Source organism: Coptis chinensis, chromosome 9, assembly GCF_015680905.1.
Source record: "Coptis chinensis isolate HL-2020 chromosome 9, ASM1568090v1, whole genome shotgun sequence".
Classification (NCBI taxonomy): Eukaryota; Viridiplantae; Streptophyta; class Magnoliopsida; order Ranunculales; family Ranunculaceae; genus Coptis; species Coptis chinensis.
Genome location: NC_141464.1, coordinates 19,322,299 through 19,343,013, shown reverse-complemented (window position 1 = coordinate 19,343,013; position 20,715 = coordinate 19,322,299). Strand labels below are relative to the sequence as shown.

The following is a 20,715-nucleotide window of genomic DNA, read 5'->3' as shown; positions in this document are numbered from 1 at the left end:
CTCACTTAATTACCTGATTTGCCAATGGTAGCAATTATCACTACACCATAATAGGATATTTGCAACACGCACCTTTTTTGCTTTGCAACGGTTATTTACCGTTAGTAAATTGCCAACGCTATATAAGCGTTGGAAATGTTGTAAAGCGTTACTTTATTTCATTGAATTTCCGGAATTAATTGCTAACGCTTGAAAATCGTTTGAGAAGTGTTACAAATCCAAAAAACCGAAACAATATCGAAATTTCAAAAAAAAATAAACAAAAAAGAAACCGTGGTCGGTATATAGAAAACCTCTCATTCTCTCTCACAGCCGCTAGGTTAGGGTTTTGTTATCTTTGTTCCTCTTTCTCTCCTTCAACCCCTCCTCCTCTTCCCCAGAACAATCACTTCCTACCTTCTTCTTCCTTTTCTAATTACCAACAAATAGGATTCTGAATTGAAAAATGGATCTAATAGATTAAAGAGGGCGTACCCGTTCACCGAAGAAAGCGCCAACAAGGACGAAAGTGACGTAAATAGGAGTACGGCGCATGACAAGTCTGTATACTCCTTCAAGCATTCCCGTTCCTACTGCTCCACCGCTTCTTCGTGCTGCTGATGCCATTTTCTCTCTCTCTCTCTTCTGTCAACAACACCGGTTGCTGTCATTTCAAGGTATTGGCTTGAAATTTGAAAGGTGTATCTCATATAATTGTGGATGAGATTCATGAACGGGGAACTAATGAAGGTAGATCCCTGACACAATTCAAGTTTAATGCTCGAGTATTTTATCGTGGATTCTTACTCTTCCTTTGCTTGATGTCAGATTTTCTTCTTGTTGTCCTAAAAGACCTCCTTCCTCGTCGACCAGAACTGAGATTGATTTTGATGAGTGCAACTTTAAATGCTGAACTATTCTCATCCTACTTCGGTGGTGCTCCGATGGTATACATCCCTGTAAGTTTTAGATGCTTTGATAAAATAACAAGTATAATTTATGTGCAGAAGTAACCGAATATTTATTCCTCAGAAATCTCAGTTATTGATATGGTTTGAGTTCTTCTATTACCATTTGTGTGATAGGTCACCATGATGATGTATATATTCATCATAACTAGATGGACATGGGTCATGCTTTCTTTCTAGTTATCCTTCACTTTTTTAGTGTCGTTGCTCTTTTCACAGGTTACTATCTGAGACAAAGGAGAGATGAGTATTTTCTGTGTGCTAGGCTGGTAGTAGGTTCATACTGGAGAAGAACACTAGATAGCATAATCCATCGTGGCTGGTGAAAGATAGAGATTGGATAGGGGTTTTATAGATGCAATTGAGCATCCAATATTCACCCTAGCATATATGATTTTTCAACAAGGTCTTGCAAGGTTTTTAGTTAATAGTTAAGATCTCCATGTTCCCAACAAGATTATGTTAAGCTGTTATCAACTGGATTACTGGACCGATGAAATGGCTCTTATAATGCCGTGATATATCATATTTTCCACCAAGATTCCGAGAAATGGTCCTGGAATATTTGGTCAACGGTCAATATAACTTTCTTGTCAAACCAAGGTCCAGGAGAGTCTTGAAATCTAAGCAAACATAAACCACTTTTCACGCTTCAATTCTTGTTAACATGTCTTGAAGTTGGTTATTAGTTTGTTAAGTGAAAAAAAATGAAGAGAAGTAGTAGTGGGAAGCATAGTAATAATAAAGTGTGCTATTGGAAATGGAGGATAAAAATGTTTTTCGTTTTTTTTATGAGTTTTTGTTTTGTAAGTGGAATTACAATGTTGTTGTTACCACCTTTGCCAACTATATTTGTTCAGAAACCCAAGATTGCTTTTCTCTTTATTGCAAGGTTTGTCAAACTTATGTCACTTTGCATCTATGTGAGATTCTGAGTATCGTAAGATGAGTGAAGGCATCTTCAATACTTTTAGAACAACCTGTTTGAAACCCTTGCTAAATCGCATTCGGACGAGGCGTGTTCCACAACTCGTTCGGTAAGTCTTTTAAAGTTTTTCGCTTATTCCATCGAAAGTACTCTATCTCATTCTTTGCTAAATCACCATTGCATATGTTCTCCATCAGTTGATCTTTCAAGGGTGAGTCGCCCTATACAAGAGTGAGTCACCCTTCAATGTTTCTGTCTCGGCCATTTTTCGTCTAGGGGTGAGTCACCCTTCAAAGTTTCTGCCTACTTTTTTCTATAGAGGGTGAGTCGCCCTCCAAAGTTTCTGCCCACTTAGTTTCAAAGTTTCTGCTATCCTTGCTCAAATTTATTGCCTTTTTATCATTCTCTTATTTCACTTTGCCGATTGATATGTGCATTACGTGGAATTCTATGGTTAGTTGCTGAATATTGGATGCTCAATAACTTTGGTATATATGAGAGGCTTTAAATAAAATAGTAATGTTGGGGGTGTTTATCTAATTATAGGTTTATATTGGGGGTGCAAGTCTAAATAAAAAGTTAGTAAATAGTGTAATTCAGGTGTAGTTATTCTAGTTATACTTATAGTCTTGACTGACTGAAAACCAACTAGAACTTTGAGTTAAAACTGTGAATTAAAAATGACAAACTCGATGTACTTTTGTCATTAATGGTTTGGAGTTATGGAGTTAGGTTTTAGTTAAAAATGAATGTTTTTTTTATACAAATGTACAACTAGAGTGTTTTTTCCACAAGAAATGGTAGTTAGGTCACCACAAGATAACAGAGATATTTCACGGTGTGTGAGTTGGGGGGGGGGGGGGGTCTCATTTCCTTTAATTTGGGGGAAAGTATAATTTCGTTTCAAAATAGGGGTGCACATCTATAAAACCCTTCTTCTTATTTTTTTTTTGGCTAACAAAAAAAAAATGAAGTTAATAGCCTGAGCCCGTTAAAAATGCTGACATCATCATTGACAATATCCCTTGATGACCACGTTTTCCAAAACAAGCTAAGCTTCAGTATTTCTGAGCTTCCGTGGAGCATTAGAGCTTCAATCTCTCTCTTGGGACATCTTAATCGACAACATGTTAATATCCTAGTGATTCTAAGCTCAGAGGTAGAAGAAAAATCTGTAAGAAGTCAATAATCAAGAACGCATACTTGAATGATTAACAGTTTTTTTCATCGGTGTTTTATTTTTTTATATTTTTATTCGTTTTTGTTCTGTAACTGTTCAACATAATTGTTAAGATTTATTCCTGAAAGGCAAAAGATTCCTAAAAGCATATTTGCACTTTTGAGCAATCACTGGTGAGTGACAGATAGGACATAGGATGCAGGAGGCTTAAACCTTGCATAACCGAAATGTAGAACCTTGTTTACTCACTGTCTGTACTTAGGTCCATAGAGCTGGCCAAATCTAAGTTCTAACATTTGTTGTTCATATGTTTTCCTTTTATGATTTCTTCTAGGTTGTTTCTTCTTCGCAGTCTTATCGGTCAACCACAAGAAGTTTTAATAGCACGCATGGACCTGTTCAGTACTTCAGTTTCATTCACACAAGTACTTTTCTTTGCTTACTCTCGTATGCAAAACATTATCTGACGTCGGATGCTGAGTTATAAAGTTCCCTAATGAAACGTATAACCATATCAAAAGAGTGGGCTCTTTCGTGTTAAAAGTTATTGCATTCGCAGCAAGTTTCTCTTGACGTCCCCCATTAGATGAAGTTTGAAATTCTGATAAATGTTACTTCACTGTGTGTTATCGGTCTTTGCTGCACCGACTGCTTCTTGTGTCTTCTTGTTTTTGCAGCTATTTGTGTTGGGTTTCTTGGTCTCTCTAACTTAAGAAGTATATATTTTTTTTCTGTAGATCTACTGCTGTGTGTTTGAGCTTCACGTTGCGAACTACAAATAGTCATAATAACTTCTACTCTGTACTCATACTTTTATTGCTTTCTGTAAGTAACTGTTATCTTAATGGAATTTTAATCCCTTAGTTAATGGTGAAGAATAAGAAGTTAAGTGTCTGGTCTGATCTTATCTTGTGCGAAATGTTGGCATGCTGGTGCAGGTTTATTTAGAAATCCCCGATGGTGGAAACTTGGCAGAAACAATTCATTCTAAGGTGATTCTCAAGTCTTAATCTGTTCAATTCCTCTATCATACTTCTGCTCCCCGTAAAAGGGCGGTTAGCGAAAAATTGTTGGCTGGAGGAGAGTGGATAAGAGTACTTATAAATGGCTTCTCTATTGATTCTTTGATAAAGTTAATTCCTGATTCAGATGTTTTTTCTTGGCAGGGAGTTCCTTATGTTATATATTGGAAGGATTCGATTTATCATGTTATGCGACTTGCCATTTTCGTGAGGCATTAATGTTAGTGGTTCGAAATAACGCGCATTTAACTGTTATGAAAAATGCATCTTGGATGGTGGGGATAGCTAGTTAAATGTGTATCTGTTCTATGTCTAATTACTTAAAACTTGCGCCTAGGGTTGATACTTGTCACATGTTTGATCAACACTTGTGGTAATCAATCATTTTATGAATCTTGGCTATCAAAAATAAAAGGAAGTTTTGCGTTTCTTGAAGTGAATGACGGGTCCTGTCAGACTAGTCTTCAAGTTATTGTTAATTCTTCTGTTACTTGTCTATCCACTCGTGGGAGACCGGCACTGCGTTTATGTTGAGGGTGTTTTGGCGAAAACTCCTCAAGGTACTAAACAAAGTTGAATTAAAAGTCGACAAGCTTTTCATGTTGGTCCCGTCGATTGGCTACTTACCCGATTCAAAAAAACCAAACTCACTCTTGAGCGGCTTAGAGATTTTGTTCATATGAGGCCAAGGACTAACACCGTATTTTTTTTTTATATACTATCTTGTATGATTTATATTATTTATTTATCTTGTGTTTTGGGGTTCATATTTCTGCAGTTGCTCAATCGGGGAATGCACTAGCTTATGCAACTCACACATTTTTTGGATGCACAACTTATATGTGCACACTCCGATTATTACTACTAGTGATTGTGAGGGTGCCGGAGAGATGTTTCAAGTTACATCATTATTTAGTGATGCGGATAAGGTGGACAAGGAGCTGAAATAGAAACCGCCTCCATCCGAAGGCGATATAGAAGCTGCAAAAAAACTTGTCTCGAGGAGAAAGGAGAGGTGATCCAAATCTGCTAAAGCCAAAAGGAAGATATAACTGATTTGGTGACTGAGTTAAAGAAGGCCAAGGATGATCGACACATCTAGAAGAAAGATTTAAACTCAAACCGGCCTCCCGAGGAGAAGGATGGGAAGATTGATTATACTCGTGATTTTTTCGCTTTGGCAAGCATTTTTATGATTGTCGGGGGCGAGCTCGAGGTTGAGACATTTGCTTGTGCTCTTAGCAATGTTTATACATTTGGACCAACTTTTTCGTGAACATTCTCACACATCAAGGCATCTCATGAGAATTTTGGATGGTAGAGCCCGAGATAGCATTTGCAGATTTAGAGGTATGAGATGTTATTTTACGTCATTTCAATTGTACCAACATAAAACTGACTCAAAGATTACACTCCGGCTTTATAAAATGTTCATGATATACAACAACACGTGCATACACACATTAGAACACACACTGGTTGAACCTCCAAAAATATGTTTGTATCAAACATAGTCAGACATTCATGTAGTCCACTGTTCACAGAATCAGAATAAAAATTGTCTCATGATCTCCCTTCTCCTAGATTAACCTTATTTTTTTTTATCCGTTAATGCGATTAGGGTGTTTTTATATGAGGTCATATTTTGTATTTCTTTTAACTGTTTTCTTTGTAGGGGATATCGTGTACATGAGTGTTTACTAGACCTCTAACTTTAATCTCCAACTAATTTTTGATATCTATTGAACTTTTTTTCAATCTTTCTTGTTTAATCTCTTGTTATTTTTATTCTCGGATCTGGGTGCACAGCAACGTGTTTTTAGTTCTGTTTGATTAAACATTGTTTCTTTGTAACTTCAGATACATTTTTAACAAGTTCTTCAGTTATTTGTTTATATCAAGAAGATGTCATCCAAAATTCATAGGTTAAAGTCTACTTTGAAAGTGCATTTCTAAGAGCAGTTGCAATGTGCTCTTGGCAACGGAGTGTGGCTCAGTTAATGGGGGCTTAGAGGTGTCTTGTTGTGTTCGAAGTTATGGCTGATGAGAGTTGAAACATGCTCTTAAAGCTTCTTCTTAGTTGGCTGCAAAGAAGGTCTTTCTGAGGCGTACCAAAGGGTGCCCCGTGAGCAAGGTATGTAACTAGAGGGTTGTAACTTCTTTTGTGCATTTCTTTCCTTTGGGAGGAAGAATACACAATCCCTCTCATTTGAATAAGGATAAAAGATGTGGCTTGAGTTGTCTGTTAATAAATCATTCGTTGTGCATGTAATAAGGATTTTATAATTTTTGGACTATAGGGGATTCTTCAACCAGACATGTGGGGTGTAGTACCATCAGATAGGTGGGATTGGTCAGCTCTCAAGTCACTGATCAGCAAGAATGGAGGGAGAAATTCTCTTCTTGTAGCTCCTATGTCGACTGCTTCAACTAGCCAAATACTTGGCAACAATGAGTGCTTTGAGCCGTATACCTCTAATATATACAGCCGTAGAGTTTTAAGGTAAACTATTATCATTGTTATGATAATAATATATATTTTTGTATGATTATTTTTAAGATTTCAAAAAGTTATGTACTATGCAACCTTATCCCCATTTTTTATTTATTACAGCGGTGAATTTGTTGTGGTGAACAAAGACCTTCATGACTTAGTTGAGATGGGTCTGTGGTCTCCTGCTCTGAAAAACAAGATAATTTATGAAAATGGATCGGTTCTTACAGTCGTAGAGATTCCCGATGACTTGAAAGCCATTTACAGGTATAACTGGAGAAGTTCACATTATTTTATGATGGCGGAAAAATGAAGAAAGAACTTTTGCCCAAGAGTTGTATACTTGTTCAGTGATGAATTTTTCTAGTTTATATTATTTATCTTTCATTTCATGAAGACAAAGTGCGAACAAAAATACGGTTCAGTTATAAATATTTTTAGAATTAGTTAGGTTTTGATTATATATGAGTTATCATTTGTCGTAAGATCAATTGAATATATTGTTACTCATTTCCTAATTAGAGAAAAGATGTAATTTTTATTCTTTTATAATCGAGAAGTGTTTCAAGTTCAATTTGTTTAATTGCTTATTATTATTATTTTTTAATATATTTTTGTTGGAAAATGATTTGTTCAGGTTCGTGAAAAGGAAAAATGGATAAGTTCATATATTTGTTTCTATATGTAACCTGTCATTTGTGCTGGTTATGGGTGTATGGGGCAGGAAAAAAAATTTTTTTTTTTTACCCTATCAACACATTAGTAACGGTTGTAAACCGTTGCAAAGCAAAAATAAGTATTAAAGCATCTATTAATAATCGTTACAAATCAAACTACGCAACGCTTTTTAACCGTTAGTAATTGTTACTTTGCAACGGTTAATAACCGTTGGAAAATTTGATTTGCAACGCTTTGTAAACGTTAGTAATTGTGACTCTGCAACGGTTATTAACCGTTGGAAAATTTGATTTGCAACGCTTTTTAACCGTTGCAAATATTTCCAACACTTTACCCACGCCCAATTTGCAACGCTTAAAAAGCGTTGCGAAAATTATTCGCAACGCTTTTTTGCCGTTGCAAATAGCCTGTTATGGTGTAGTGTATTCTTTCACTTCTCACTGCACTTTTGGAATTTGTAGTCATGCACGACACTTGAACTTTAAGAAAACAGTTTCTTGGCAAAGATTAGGCGCGGACATTATTTCTCTCCATGACAGGTTAGTATAATATACATGATATACATAAAACTATAATGCAACTATGTTAGTGAAGTATGCGCATGAGTGGTTAGAAAATGACAGATGTATAAACCAAATTATTTGAATATAATGTTAGTAGAAAAAAAATGATGGTTTAGTTAGGATATACTGGCTTCAGAATTTTCTACATTCTTGTAGTGTCATCCTAGATTTTTCATCATAAGCCAATCCGAAATAAACCAAGTTTTCGGAAACAAATCATTTCATTTATTTTATTTTATTTTATTTTTTATTTTTATTTTTATATATTTATTTTATTTTATTTTTAAATTCATTTTGAAAACAATGGAAAACAAAACATTTTTTTATCCACATAATAATAAATACCACAAATGATTGAATAACAAGTGAAGGTGGGGAATGAGTTACCAACAAGAAGATGAGCATGAGGACGACCATAGGATAGAAGTATGATCAAACTTGGCACCTATGAATTAGATGATATTCTTTTCCCTTTGATTGCTTGACCTTTACAAAGTACTGAATGACACCCAAAAACTTTCTTCCAAAACAGATAGAGCATAAAGCATAGGACAAATCTTTTGGAGACAACTTCCTCATACATCGCAATCACTAGTTGTGAATCCTCCGATGCCTTCCATTTTTTTTTCTTTTCATTTTTTTTTCGAGTACTTCTCAACTAGGATATATAGTGGACTTAGAGATCTAGAGCGGACTTTCATAGGAATATAATGTAGGCTTAGGTGATGGGCTCAGAAAGAATTGATAGGGTCAAAAAATTATTTTTTTGGAGCAGAACTTGTCATATAAAGGGATAAGTAATTGGAATGATGGTAGTGAGATGATGATACGGATCTCAAATCTCAAATGAAACTTCCCTTTGTTTAGGTTTTCCATTTTGGACCGGTGTTGATTATTATGTGCAACTCTAAGCATTTTTTGAGTTTTTTTTTTTTTTTTTTTGCCCCTTGCACTAGGATTTTCTTCAACATCTTCTTGGGATAAATAACATGGGGGTGATTGTTTCGTGATCAAAGATGGATGGAATGATGCCTTTGGATTATGACAAGTTCTGTAAGGGTGGGTATGGGTAATCTATGGGTAGGCTAAGGATTTATTAGGCTTCCTAAAAGATATGGGCATATATTGTGGGAAACAAAAGAATATTGGTAAGGCTCAAATGGGATTCAATCGGGAACATATGATATTAGGTGGGCTTATGAGGCTAAAAACAAAACGATTAAAGATGGCCTATTCCATCGTCTCTCTAAGATTTCCACTATACTCTTCGTCTTAAAATAAACAAAGTTGGGTAAAAAGTAGTACCTCTTTAATTGGTCGGCATTGGTAGGATTTTCTATGTAGAATCTTCATAGTGAATGGACATTCACTATTGGGTTTGAACTTTCTGGTTCATTAATTCCACTCTAGTATGATCCGCTTGCTCAGCTTTACTTGCAACAATCTGTCTCCATTGGTATCTAAGTCCTAGTGGAAAATCAATGCCCTCCTTCATATATCTTGGCTCTCAAGAATGTTGATCGTAGATGAACTCCTCTCAGCATTCTGCTCTTTGATGTAGTCAGATTTGAGTCAGTTGACTTCTTTGATAGATAGCTCTCATGTCTTCGATCGAGGCTAATGATGCAATATAGAATTTGCCCTCTCCACGGTAGGGTAGCTGGTTGATTGATTGGCTAAGTAGTCGTTGATTGATGGAATGCAGAATATTCCCCTTCTTCAGTAGGGTAGTTGATCAAATGATGTTGTAGAGTTTTGCCTCTTCACAAGGGAAAATGCATAATGCTGAATGCTGATGTTGATGTTGGTGATCTTAGACATTTGAAAAATCTTCTCAAACATAATCACTGAACTTTCTTCCTCCTCAATTTCTTCTTCTCCGTGAGTGATTCTCTCATCTTTGAACCATAAAAATCATGTACCACCTTAAGACAATAGATTGTCATTGGTATGATCAACACTTCTATGGATTCCTTCAATAATTTGATCAGGCTTCAACACTCAGATGGGATCAAGGTTATATCAATCTGCACATAATGTGGTTCATCTGTGGTGCCAAGGTTGATGGTCTTTGTCTCCACAATGACTAGCGTCTGTCAATCCTCAGACTGCTCATGAGAAAGAATGGACTCAACAACTTCATTGTCCATTCCTTCTTCATTGTTAGGGGGAGGGGATCATAATAACCCACACAAGTCATTCAATCATCTTGCACAAAGGCAAGTAGGTAAATCGTATATGTGGGATTTTGGAAACTTTTTATTTATTTATTTTTTTTTTAATTTTAATTTTTTTTGGATTTTTGAAATATCAGGATTTTTTTGGATTTTGGAAATATTTGAATTTTTTGGATTTTGGAAATATTTGATTTTTTTTAGATTTTTTGAAATATTACTATATACAAAAGGAGTTAGAACAAAAAGTTTCACGGCCTTTGAGCCCTATTGGATTCATCCGGTGGCTCAACCGAAGCAATATGATGGCTGGGGATTGGATCAATAATGACTTGCGTTCCCTAATCAGCATAGTCTCCATCAATGAATGGATCCTCATCAGAATCTAAAGTCTCTAAAAACCTTTCCCAAATCTCATATTGCATTTGGGAGTTAGAAAGTGGCATGTTCTCAACATCCACTGGAACTGGGTCAACAGTAGATTCCATATTCAACAGATCATCTAAATCAAGTATGGTCTGAGGGTCCAATTAGACATGATAAGGTGTGACAGTCTTGTCTCCTGGGTCAAATCCTAACCCTAGGGAATTAGCCAACATAAAAGATGGAGTATAGTCCATACCTGACGAGGAGGATGTCGATCCAACCTCATTTATCTAACTAAACTGTCTAGCCTCATGATCCAACCTAAGTTGGCGATATCCTGAATAGGAATTAGTATCTGGCTCTAAAATAGTAATTTATGAGTTTGGATCTGGGTCATCGTCTTTGCCCCAAAATATGTTGGAATCAATAATAACATCAATCTCTGCCCCTAAATCGGTAGAGACAATCCGAGACAATTCACCGTGACACTAGAATCGATAAACAATTCTGACAGTCCTTCCACAACCTCCTTAGTATAGCCTAGCTCTTTTTTATCATCTTGACTAGGAATCTGCAGCGGTTCTAAGATGCCGTTTTGGTTTTTACCCAATCCAAGTCTTGGAAAATAGTTCTGCTCATGGAACAACTGAGTCATCTTGGGATTTCCATTGCAAAATGGGGTAGGGAGCTTCTCCTTGTCGAGTGCTCTAAACTCCACAATCCCTAATGGTTCCTTAGTGTAGTTACATTTTCCTTCAATCATTGGTATTACCTTATGCTCCTCTGAAGAGTCCAGATCATCCAAATCACCAGTGATGCAAATAATCTTCCCTTGCCATAAAAACTTGAGCTTTCTATGAAGTGTAGATGGAATTGCGCCAGCCTGGTGTAGCCACAGTCTGCCCAAAAGAAAATTGAAATTAGCCTCGATGTCCATAGCAAAGAATGTGACTTTGAACGTGATCGGACCTATTTGGATGTCAGTTGTGAACTCGCCAAGGACTTCTCTTCGCTGATTATCAAACCCATGAACTGCTCTGGTTGTATCCTTAGTGAAAGTGAAGTCTTCCGGCATGATTCCAATGGCTTTCATAGAATTGACCGGGCAGATATTCAAACCAGATCCATTGTCAATTAGTACAAATGGCACCTTATGGTTGTTGCAATGCACCGTAATAGTCAACGCTTTCGTGTGGGTTTTCCATTTGCGGTCAAATCATCATCAGAAAATGTTATGGAGTTTGTCTTCTTGAGGGAAGTGACTATACGTGCCAAATCGTTCGGCTGGATAGAAGTTGGAACATGAGCTTGGTTCAAGGCTTGAAGAACTGCTTGCCTATATTGGGGTGATGCCATGAGTAAACCCTATATGGAAATATTGGACTTGATTTTCTGCAATTGTTGGATTACTTCATTACCATCCTGCTTCTCTGGTTCAGTAGCCGTGGGCGGGTCAGGCTGTTGGGCCAAAACCTGATCCTTCTGTAAGTGTGGTGGCTTGTATATCCTTCCTCCTCTTGTCAAACTGTGAGTCTCAACACATTCCTTTGCCAAACTAGGTTCTAATTGCTTCAACTAATGTAGTGAGATTGCTAAGTCATCTTTACTTTTCTCGGACTCAATTTACTTCTTCCCTAGAACCTCCTCGGTATCGTAACTCTTGGCTGGCACAAACTAGACCTTGGGGATTGTGATAGGAGTTGGGATTACCTGTTGCTGAGTTGGATTCTGATGAATCACGGGTCCTTGAGGTTCTGACCCAACTTGTGATGCTGCTGATTGAGATCTATTTAAAGGATCTACCCATTTCATAACGGGCCTCTACATCATAAAGGATTCTAGATGCTCTCTAGTCAACTTGAACGACTTTTGAATCTGTGGAGTATTTAGAAATGGTGCCACCACCTCATTTAATTGGATACCTCTAGGCTTTGTTTGCTCCATGCATCTTCTAACTGCATCTTAAAGATTAACTGGCCTTGTGGTGCTAACATTGGACGTCTGTCTGATCGCAATGATGAATGATGTCAGATACTTCTTGATAGCTTCCAAAGTATTAAATCTTCCATTATGAATTGGTAATGGATTAGTCGATATATTGGGAGTGCCGAGACTGGATGCATCTATCTTACGGCGTGTGTGTCCTTCTGCTTATTGACAGTAACTGAAGGTGGTGATAAGAGCCTAAAACTGTAGTTTTAACCCCTTAACAATATAGCTATTAGACCAATTATATTATAAATAATATAGGTTTATCACTAATTACGTGTTTTTGAGTATTTCAGGCTTTGGAGTTGAATAAATGTACATTTGTTACTAATTAGGCGCTAAAAGGAGCTAAAGTGATTGCTATGAAAGTTTTATGAAGAAAGCCCAAGTTTCATGGAGAAAAATCACTTAAAAAGCCTAAGTCAAACTATTAAGTGAAAGTCAAACCGGATTAGAAAGCTGAAGAAAAGTCAACAGAAATTCAAAAGGCCATATATTTGGGCTCAGACCTCGGATATGGGCCCATTTTATGTCAAAATAACCGGCTCAGAAAGTTCTTTCCATTGGTCTAGACCTTGACTCGATCAGAGTAGTATAAGTTGGTGAAAACTCATGCTATAGTAATACAACTAGAATGGGAAGTCTTGGATTCAACAAATTGGGTTTTGGGCTCGATTTTTCGGCCCAAAACATGGCTCCTCAGCCCATGCTCGAATTTGGGAATCTAACTCTTCTATATCAAGAGACAAAAGCTTAGCTTTTAAGCTATTTAGATCTGAACCTAGTTCTAGTTTATAAAATTTAGTTTTTGTAATATAGAATTAGTTTTAATTCATTAAATTAGTTTATATAGATTAAGCTAGTGTGTTGTCAATTTTATTAGTTGTTAGATCAAGGTAGTAGGTAGCCATTGGAGAATAGTTTTAGATCTAGCTAGACTCCATTAATTAGTTTTCATATCTTGTTTTAGATCTAGTGTTTACATTCAATTAATTAGTTTTTAGAATTCAATTAATTAGTTTCTATTACCTTGTTTTAATTTAGATTATTGAATCATTATTATTCCTTCATTAGATTAATAAAAGTAATTAGTTATTCATAAATTTAGTTTCATTTCATTAATCCATTTTAGTTTCAATTCATAGATTTAGTTATCTATCATTGTTAGTTTCAATTAAATCTTGCATGATTAGATTTACATTTTAATTCAAATAAGTAAATTTACAATTTTTATATTATGCCTTTTTTAAATTCAATGAGAAATGATAGTTTAATGAGTCTAGGCTAAACCTTCATTAGAGGGGTTTGAGGAAGCCTTGATGAAAGCTTGATTGCTATTAGCGTAGAATAGTCGTAATTTTCCATTCCAATCTAGAAAGTAATTAGTTCACCATGAGAATGGGTTTGATTGCATTACCATGAACAATTAGGGATTAGGAACACCCAATTGCTATGGGGAAGCATTGCAATTCGGATTACGACGAATCTTCGCTAGTTAATTAAGTCGAGTTAAGGTGTAATTAATCCCCCCTAATTCCTTATCATATAGTCAAATTAACATTTCATAGTCGAATTATTATATCTTATTAGTATATGTCACATCGTAGTATAATTCCCAACATTACTCTCATTAACTTTGGATAGATTGATAATCTTAGAAAACGCAAATTCTAAAGAACTAGGAGTGGAACGAATCTTCTACTCCAACTCTATTGCGATAATATCGAGAGTAGAAATCTTTGATAAATAGTCTAGTCACAGTATCAGTTTTAGTTTTACTTGCGTTTAGAGTTCAATCTTTTATTCATAGGTAAAACTAACAATTTTACTTTTATCAAATGGCGCCGTTACCATCTTAGTTCCCTTGTTTGATTCTAACTGTGGTTGTTGGTTTCAGAACTGAAATTGTCCTCGCAGGAATCCACGGAGCACGACCTGCGCCCAAAACACTGGACATCAAATAAGGTTGAGCGTGCCCCGTGCCCTACCAAGGTAAAGTTCGAGCGCCCCCCGTGCTGAAGTGCCTGGAACTCGAGCTAGACCTGAGCGCGACCCGCACCCTTGGTAGGCAAATTTGGAGCGCGACCCACGCCCAAAACACTGGACATCAGCCAAGGTTGAGCGCGACCCGCGCCCTCCCAAGGCTTAACCAGAGCGCGCCACGCGCCCTCTTCTGAACCGCCCGATTTCCACAGGTTAGTTCAAACTTCCATTTCTTCAAGTTATTCACACACTGAGCTCTCGTAAACAAGACGTTATTTATAAGCGAAGCAAGGAGGCTTTCAGGTACTTCTTTCTTCCAATCCTCGCATCTCCTGTTAGAGGTTTATACTAGCATATCAGGATTGTTTCGAGTGTTGCCGTGTTTAGTTAAGATTGGTCTTAGCCTTGCATGAGATTAAGGTCAGGCAGAAGAAAAATGTTAAATGTAATCAATCGTCAACGTCAACACACACGCCTATCTAGAAATTTATAATTAGAGTTTCGTTTGCATATTAATTGTCCTAGAATATATATATATTTTAACAATTATGGCATATCAATATATAGACGAGCAATCATGTGATTATTATGAAAACCCTTCACCATGTTCATGTTGTGGTAGTCCTGACCATTGGGCTTCTCATTGCCCATCGTATCAAGAGTTTGAGCCTACTATAGGATATAATAATAATTATGAGCCTCAATTTTCAGATTTTTATAGTAACCCATACAATCAAGAGTTTTCTAGTCATCCAAACTATTCATAGAGTTCCACCAATAACAATCAACCAACCATTCAACCTCAACCTAACCCATTACAGTACGAGGTCAACTAGAGTCACTCAAATGCCAAATCCTAAGAAGGACTCATAACATATCCAAACACCAATAACTATGACTATCACACACCATACCAGCCAGACCCTTCCACCATGCTAGAAATCACCCACCTATCTAGTTCGCCACCTTTCCCAGACCAAATTTCCCAAACTATGCTTCAGAACATAGCCCAGATGATTTCCATGATCTCGTCACCTAACAAAGAACTTTCAACCTTGCCAGAGATCGACACACAACTAGAACAACCTTCCCATGACCCTCCCATTAACCATTATGTTGACTCCACACCCCACCTAGATGAGGAAATTCTTGAAGACGAATCTTTAGGACATGTTTTGGATGACCACTCCAATTTAAGAGATGCCACCGAGGAACCTCCTATTGATCCATCTGAATATGAATATAATGATGACACATTAGAATATATTTATAAGGGTGTGACGGAGGAAGAATTTAATAACTATTGGCATTCTCTTAATATGGACCCTCCTGTTGAGCATGTCTAGGCCTTTGTGTTTGCTAACCGCACTCGGCTGAATGATTCCTCGATACATTCGATGATGCCATTGAGGATACTTATAATGTTTTAGAGGAAAAGGGTGAGAAAATAGAGATTAACAATTCTAATCTAAGGCATGAACAAGTTAATGTGCAAGAAAAAGAGGAAGTTACATCTTTAGAACAATGTGAATCTCAATTTAGTTTGGTAGCTGAGGAAATAACAATGGAAGGAATAGATGACTTTCTTAAAGATAAAGCCACGAACCATAACCTGGTGGATTCAACTAAGCCAGATGTGGAGTTCTTAAGAGCGTGTGAAGATCCACCAACTGACCACGAACCACCTGAGTTGCCACCTCCTAAAATCTAACCATCTACCACAACTAATCCATCCATTCACCCACCATTTCAGAGGAACCTCGACTTTCCACTAGAGCCTATTGTCTCAGAGACCCTCTATAATTTTTTTTCCTCATGGTGAAGAGTGTTTGCCTAGTACACGATCCCATGAGTACACCATTCCTGTAGTTAAGAGCCAAGCTTTGACCGAGTGTAGTGAGAAACCTAGTTTGTCTTATTTTTCCCCATCTGAGCCTCATGAAAGACATCAGGATCCATACTTCATTCCTTTCTCACGTAAAGTATCACTAATTCATCTTTTTGGTCATTCTAACTCTTTAAAATAGCTACAACATGATGGTTTTCATATGTTCTTTGATCGGTTGTATAAGTTTTCATTCATTCTTCTATATAATTGTTTCCAATTATATAACTTCATTCTGTTTGAGGGTGCATTTAGTATCATGTTTTGATGGCTAGACTCCAAACTCTTTTGACTACTAGTTTATAGTTGACCATGCATCATCTATTTTGTGCGCACCATCTAGTGGAATCTGACGTAAAATGACCCCACATTAAGTTTAGGGGAATCTGACTTTAAAAAACCCATATAATTTTTTATAAAATACCACCTTAATGGAGTATAGGCCACAAAATTTTTCAAACTTCTAAAAGAGTTTTCAAATTTTGTTTGGGGGTGGCGTATTTTGGTATTTCATTTCAAATCTTTTTGCCACCCTTTGCCTGTCATGTTTACTCCAGTAGAATTTGTGTTAGTTAGTACGTAATAGTTTTATTATGTTTCTTGTTATCATATTATCTTTATAATATTTCTGTTATAGGTACAACCAATTTTTACCACGTTTCTATAGTAAATTCTTTCCTTATCTCTTTACACTTTGAGGACAAAGCGTTCGATTGTTTGGGGGTGGGATAGAAATATTTGCAAAAATTAGGCACTTTTAAGATGTAAATTATGCAATTTAATTTATAAAATATTAAAAATCGTAAAAATTAGTTAGTTACATTATTTAATTGTGCTATTGAATTGTTTCATGAACCCCCTTCTCCCAAATTGTTTGGGGGTGGTATAGAAACACGACGTAAATGTTTAAGCACATATTAGGTTGTATATTACGTATTATTTGTCTTATAAAATTTCAAAAATTCAAAAAAATAAATAAAATATGTTATGTTATACACTTAGGAATATTGGTGTTGTTTTCTTTTCCTATGCTCTTAATAATCTAGAAGTCTCACGTTAGCTTTTGCGTGAGAATAGTTTTTAGAAACTTATGTTAATATGTACATAATAATCTTTGCATCTATCTATAACTATATTACATGAGTATCTATGATTGTTTGGTAGTAAGTTTTTGAAATCTAGGCTAGAGTACTTATTCTACAAATCCTGTGAGAATATAGCCTAAAGCCTTATATGAGCAAAATATTTGAGAATGACACAAGGGAGAAGTAAAATCCGGAAAGAGAAATTACACGTCCACGTGCTTGATCACTATACCATATCCTAAGTGAGAATTTAGGCCCTCTTTGGATCGATATAACTAGAAATTCAAACCTTATGAAATTATTTTCCGCTAGTCGCCCCTCTGAGCCTTTCTTTAGTCTTTTATAAACCACAATTCCTTTACCCTTTTACAAAAACAAAACAAAATAAAAAAAATCAACCTACCCATTTTAGAATGAGTCTGAGAATAGGATAAGTTAAGAAAAGAGAAAGGAAAAACCTGTGTAAACAAAAATTAGTTAGTTACTTCAGAAAAGAAAAAGAAAATAAGTTTCCATCCAAAGAAAAGAAAAGAAAAGAAAAGAAAAATAGAAAAAAAAATAAAAACTCCAAAAATAGAATAAAATGAGTCAAAAAGCCAAAATAAAAAGTCTAAGGATAGAAACAAAGTGTAGAAGCAAAAGAACAAGGGTTTCTCTAGTTATGTAATATGAAGACCCTATTATCTCAGACTCGTCCTTTTTGAATATCCATTTCCTTCCTTCTTAAACCATCTCCTAATCCCCACAACACTTATATAATACCTCTAGCTCAATTAGGAATAGGTTAGTGTGATAGTAAGTGGCATATGTGTTTGATCGACTTTGGCTGCCTTGTGTGTCATTGAGATTATAAGGTAAAGTGTGCCCACATCACACTGGAGTAGCGAAACTTGAGCGGAAAAATCAGAGTGTTTTTATCTTGACATTTATGTGAGGACCTACTTAAGGACGATATTCTAATGTTTTAAAAATGGACCTGCTAGTGCATTTCATAGTATTACTCATTGTATATATGTTATTTCGTAGATGATTGATTATTCTGCATATATTAGCTTAGGTTTCGACTTGATTATTCTTGTATTCATAGTTAGTGAGATGTATAGATAATTGAGGCATAAATAAGGAAACAATAGTTTTATTTCTTAGTTGTTGTAGTATAGATGAAGTTTGTGAGTACCTTCACTGGAAAACTCTCACAAGGCTATAACTCATCCACTAGGGAATTTCTAGTGGTTTAAGGCCTTGTTGCATATGGTCAATGCAATCGCACTCGGCGAAACGAGACTAGTTAGAACTCCATTTTTGGTCACTTATTCTAATTTCTCATATTCGCTTGAGGATAAGCAAAATGTTGTTTGGGGGTGGTTTGATAAGAGACCAAAACTGTAGTTTTAACCCCTTACCAATATAGCTGTTAGACCAATTATGTAATTAATAATATAGGTTTATCACTAATTACGTGTTTTTGAGTATTTCAGGCTTCGGAGTTGAATAAATGTAAATTTGTTACTAATTAGGCGCTAGAAGGAGCTAAAGTGATTGCAATGAAAGTTCTATGAAGAAAGCTCAAGTTTCAATGAGAAAAGCCCTTAAAAAGCCCAAGTCAGAAAGTCAAACCGGATTAGAAAGTTGAAGAAAAGTTAACAGAACTTCAAAAGGCCATATATTTGGGCTCAGACCTCTGATTTGGGCCCATTTTATGTCAAAATGACCACTTCAGAAAGCTCTTTCTAATGGTTCAGACCTTGACTCGACTAGAGTAGTATAAGTTAGTGAAAACTCGCTCTACAGTAATATGACCAGAATGGAAAGTCTTGGATTCAACAAATTGGGTTTTGGGCTCGATTTTTCGGCCCAAAACATGGCTCCTCAACCCATGCACGAATTTGGAGATCTAACTCTTATATATCAAGAGACAGAAGCTTAGCTCTAAAGCTATCTAGATCTAAACCTAGTTCTAGTTCATAAAATTTAGTTTTTGTAATATATAATTAGTTTTAATTCATTAAATTAGTTTATATAGATTAATCTAGTTAGTTGTCAATTTTATTAGTTGTTAGAACAAGGTAGGAGGTAGCCATTGGAGAATAGTTTTAGATCTAGTTAGACTCCATTAATTTGTTTTCATATCTTGTTTTAGATCTAGTTTTTACATTCAATTAATTAGTTTTTAGAATTCAATTAATTAGTTTCTATTACCTTGTTTTAATTTAGATTATTGAATCATTGTTATTCCTTCATTAGATTAATAAAAGTAATTATTTATTCATAAATTTAGTTTTATTTCATTAATCCGTTTTAGTTTCAATTCATAGATTTAGTTATTTATCATTGTTATTTTCAATTAAATCTTGCATGATTAGATTTACATTTTAATTCAAATTAGTAAATTTACATTCTTTATATTATGTCTTGTTTAAATTCAATGAGAAATGATAGTTTAATGACTTTAGGCTAAACCTCCATTAGAGGGGTTTGAGGAAGCCTTGATGAAAGCTTGATTACTATTAGCGTAGAATAGTCGTAATTTCCCATTCCAATCTAGAAAGTAATTAGTTCCCCATGAGAATGGGTTTAATTGCTTCACCTGCTAGTTGTTAGTTGGTAGAGATTACCATAAATAATTAGGGATTAGAAACACCCAATTGCTATACGAAAGCATTGCAATTCGGATTACGACGAATCTTACGCTTGTTAATTAAGTCGAGTTAAGGTGGAATCAATCCCCCCTAATTCCTTATCATATAGTCAAATTAACATTTCGTAGTTGAATTATTATATCTTATTAGTATATGTAACATCGTAGTATAATTCCCAACATTACTCTCATTAACTTTGGATAGATTGATAATCTTAGAAAACACAAATTCTAAAGAACTAGGAGTGGAACGAATCTTCTACTCCAACTCTATTGCGATAATATTGAGAGTAGAAATCTTTGATAAATAGTCTAGTCATAGTATCAGTTTTAGTTTTACTTGCGTTTAGAGTTCAATCTTTTATTCGTAGGTAAAACTAACAATTTAACTTTTATCAGGTGGCTTCTTTTTCTGAGCATCGTTTGAACCTGAAGATACAATTGAGGTCATAGTTCCACAAGCTAAAGCATCTTCAATTTGAGTCCATACCAAAACCAAAGCCTGAAAAGATGGATGATAGCTGAGACTCAATCGATTTGTATATTCTGAGTTCAAACTTTTTACCACCATTCGAATATGTTCTTTCTTTAATGGGCTGTCTAGAATCTGAGTTGCTTTGGTCCTCCACCTGCTTACATATTCGGTGAATGTCTCAGTTGGACCTTGCTTGAGTGCCTCCAATTGTCTTCGACCTATCTGGATGTCTGTATTGTATGAAAAATGGGTCACAAAAGTTGTTGCAAGTTCATCCCACGTTCTCATCTTCTGAGCGTCTGTGCTCA

The 20,715-nt window shown here is 35.8% G+C and overlaps 1 protein-coding gene and 1 pseudogene across 3 annotated transcripts; both read left to right on the top strand.

Annotated features, from left to right (window-relative positions):
- Window positions 1-521: 521 nt before the first annotated feature.
- On the top strand, window positions 522-4,405 carry LOC147475124 (uncharacterized). 3 transcript variants are annotated; one of them, XM_086584761.1, is made up of 6 exons: window positions 522-656; window positions 808-938; window positions 3,390-3,480; window positions 3,793-3,880; window positions 3,994-4,047; window positions 4,222-4,405. In XM_086584761.1, exons 1-4 carry the CDS (start codon window positions 533-535, stop codon window positions 3,810-3,812), a joined length of 366 nt encoding a protein of 121 aa, XP_086440887.1. In that variant the 5' UTR covers window positions 522-532; the 3' UTR covers window positions 3,813-3,880; window positions 3,994-4,047; window positions 4,222-4,405. The 3 variants fall into 3 exon arrangements, with proteins under 3 accessions (XP_086440887.1, XP_086440885.1, XP_086440886.1); XM_086584759.1 differs by having other exon boundaries at window positions 3,390-3,558; XM_086584760.1 differs by lacking the exons at window positions 3,793-3,880; window positions 3,994-4,047; window positions 4,222-4,405 and having other exon boundaries at window positions 3,390-3,778.
- On the top strand, window positions 4,405-7,233 carry LOC147475123 (asparagine--tRNA ligase, cytoplasmic 3-like; annotated as a pseudogene).
- The last annotated feature ends 13,482 nt before the right edge of the window (window positions 7,234-20,715 follow it).

Coding starts and splice junctions, on each gene's coding strand:
- LOC147475124 (XM_086584759.1), top strand. CDS start 533: ATGACAAGTCTGTATACTCCTTCAAGCATTCCCGTTCCTACTGCTCCA. Junction 657..807: donor CCGGTTGCTGTCATTTCAAG/GTATTGGCTTGA, acceptor GCTTGATGTCAG/ATTTTCTTCTTGTTGTCCTA. Junction 939..3,389: donor CTCCGATGGTATACATCCCT/GTAAGTTTTAGA, acceptor GATTTCTTCTAG/GTTGTTTCTTCTTCGCAGTC.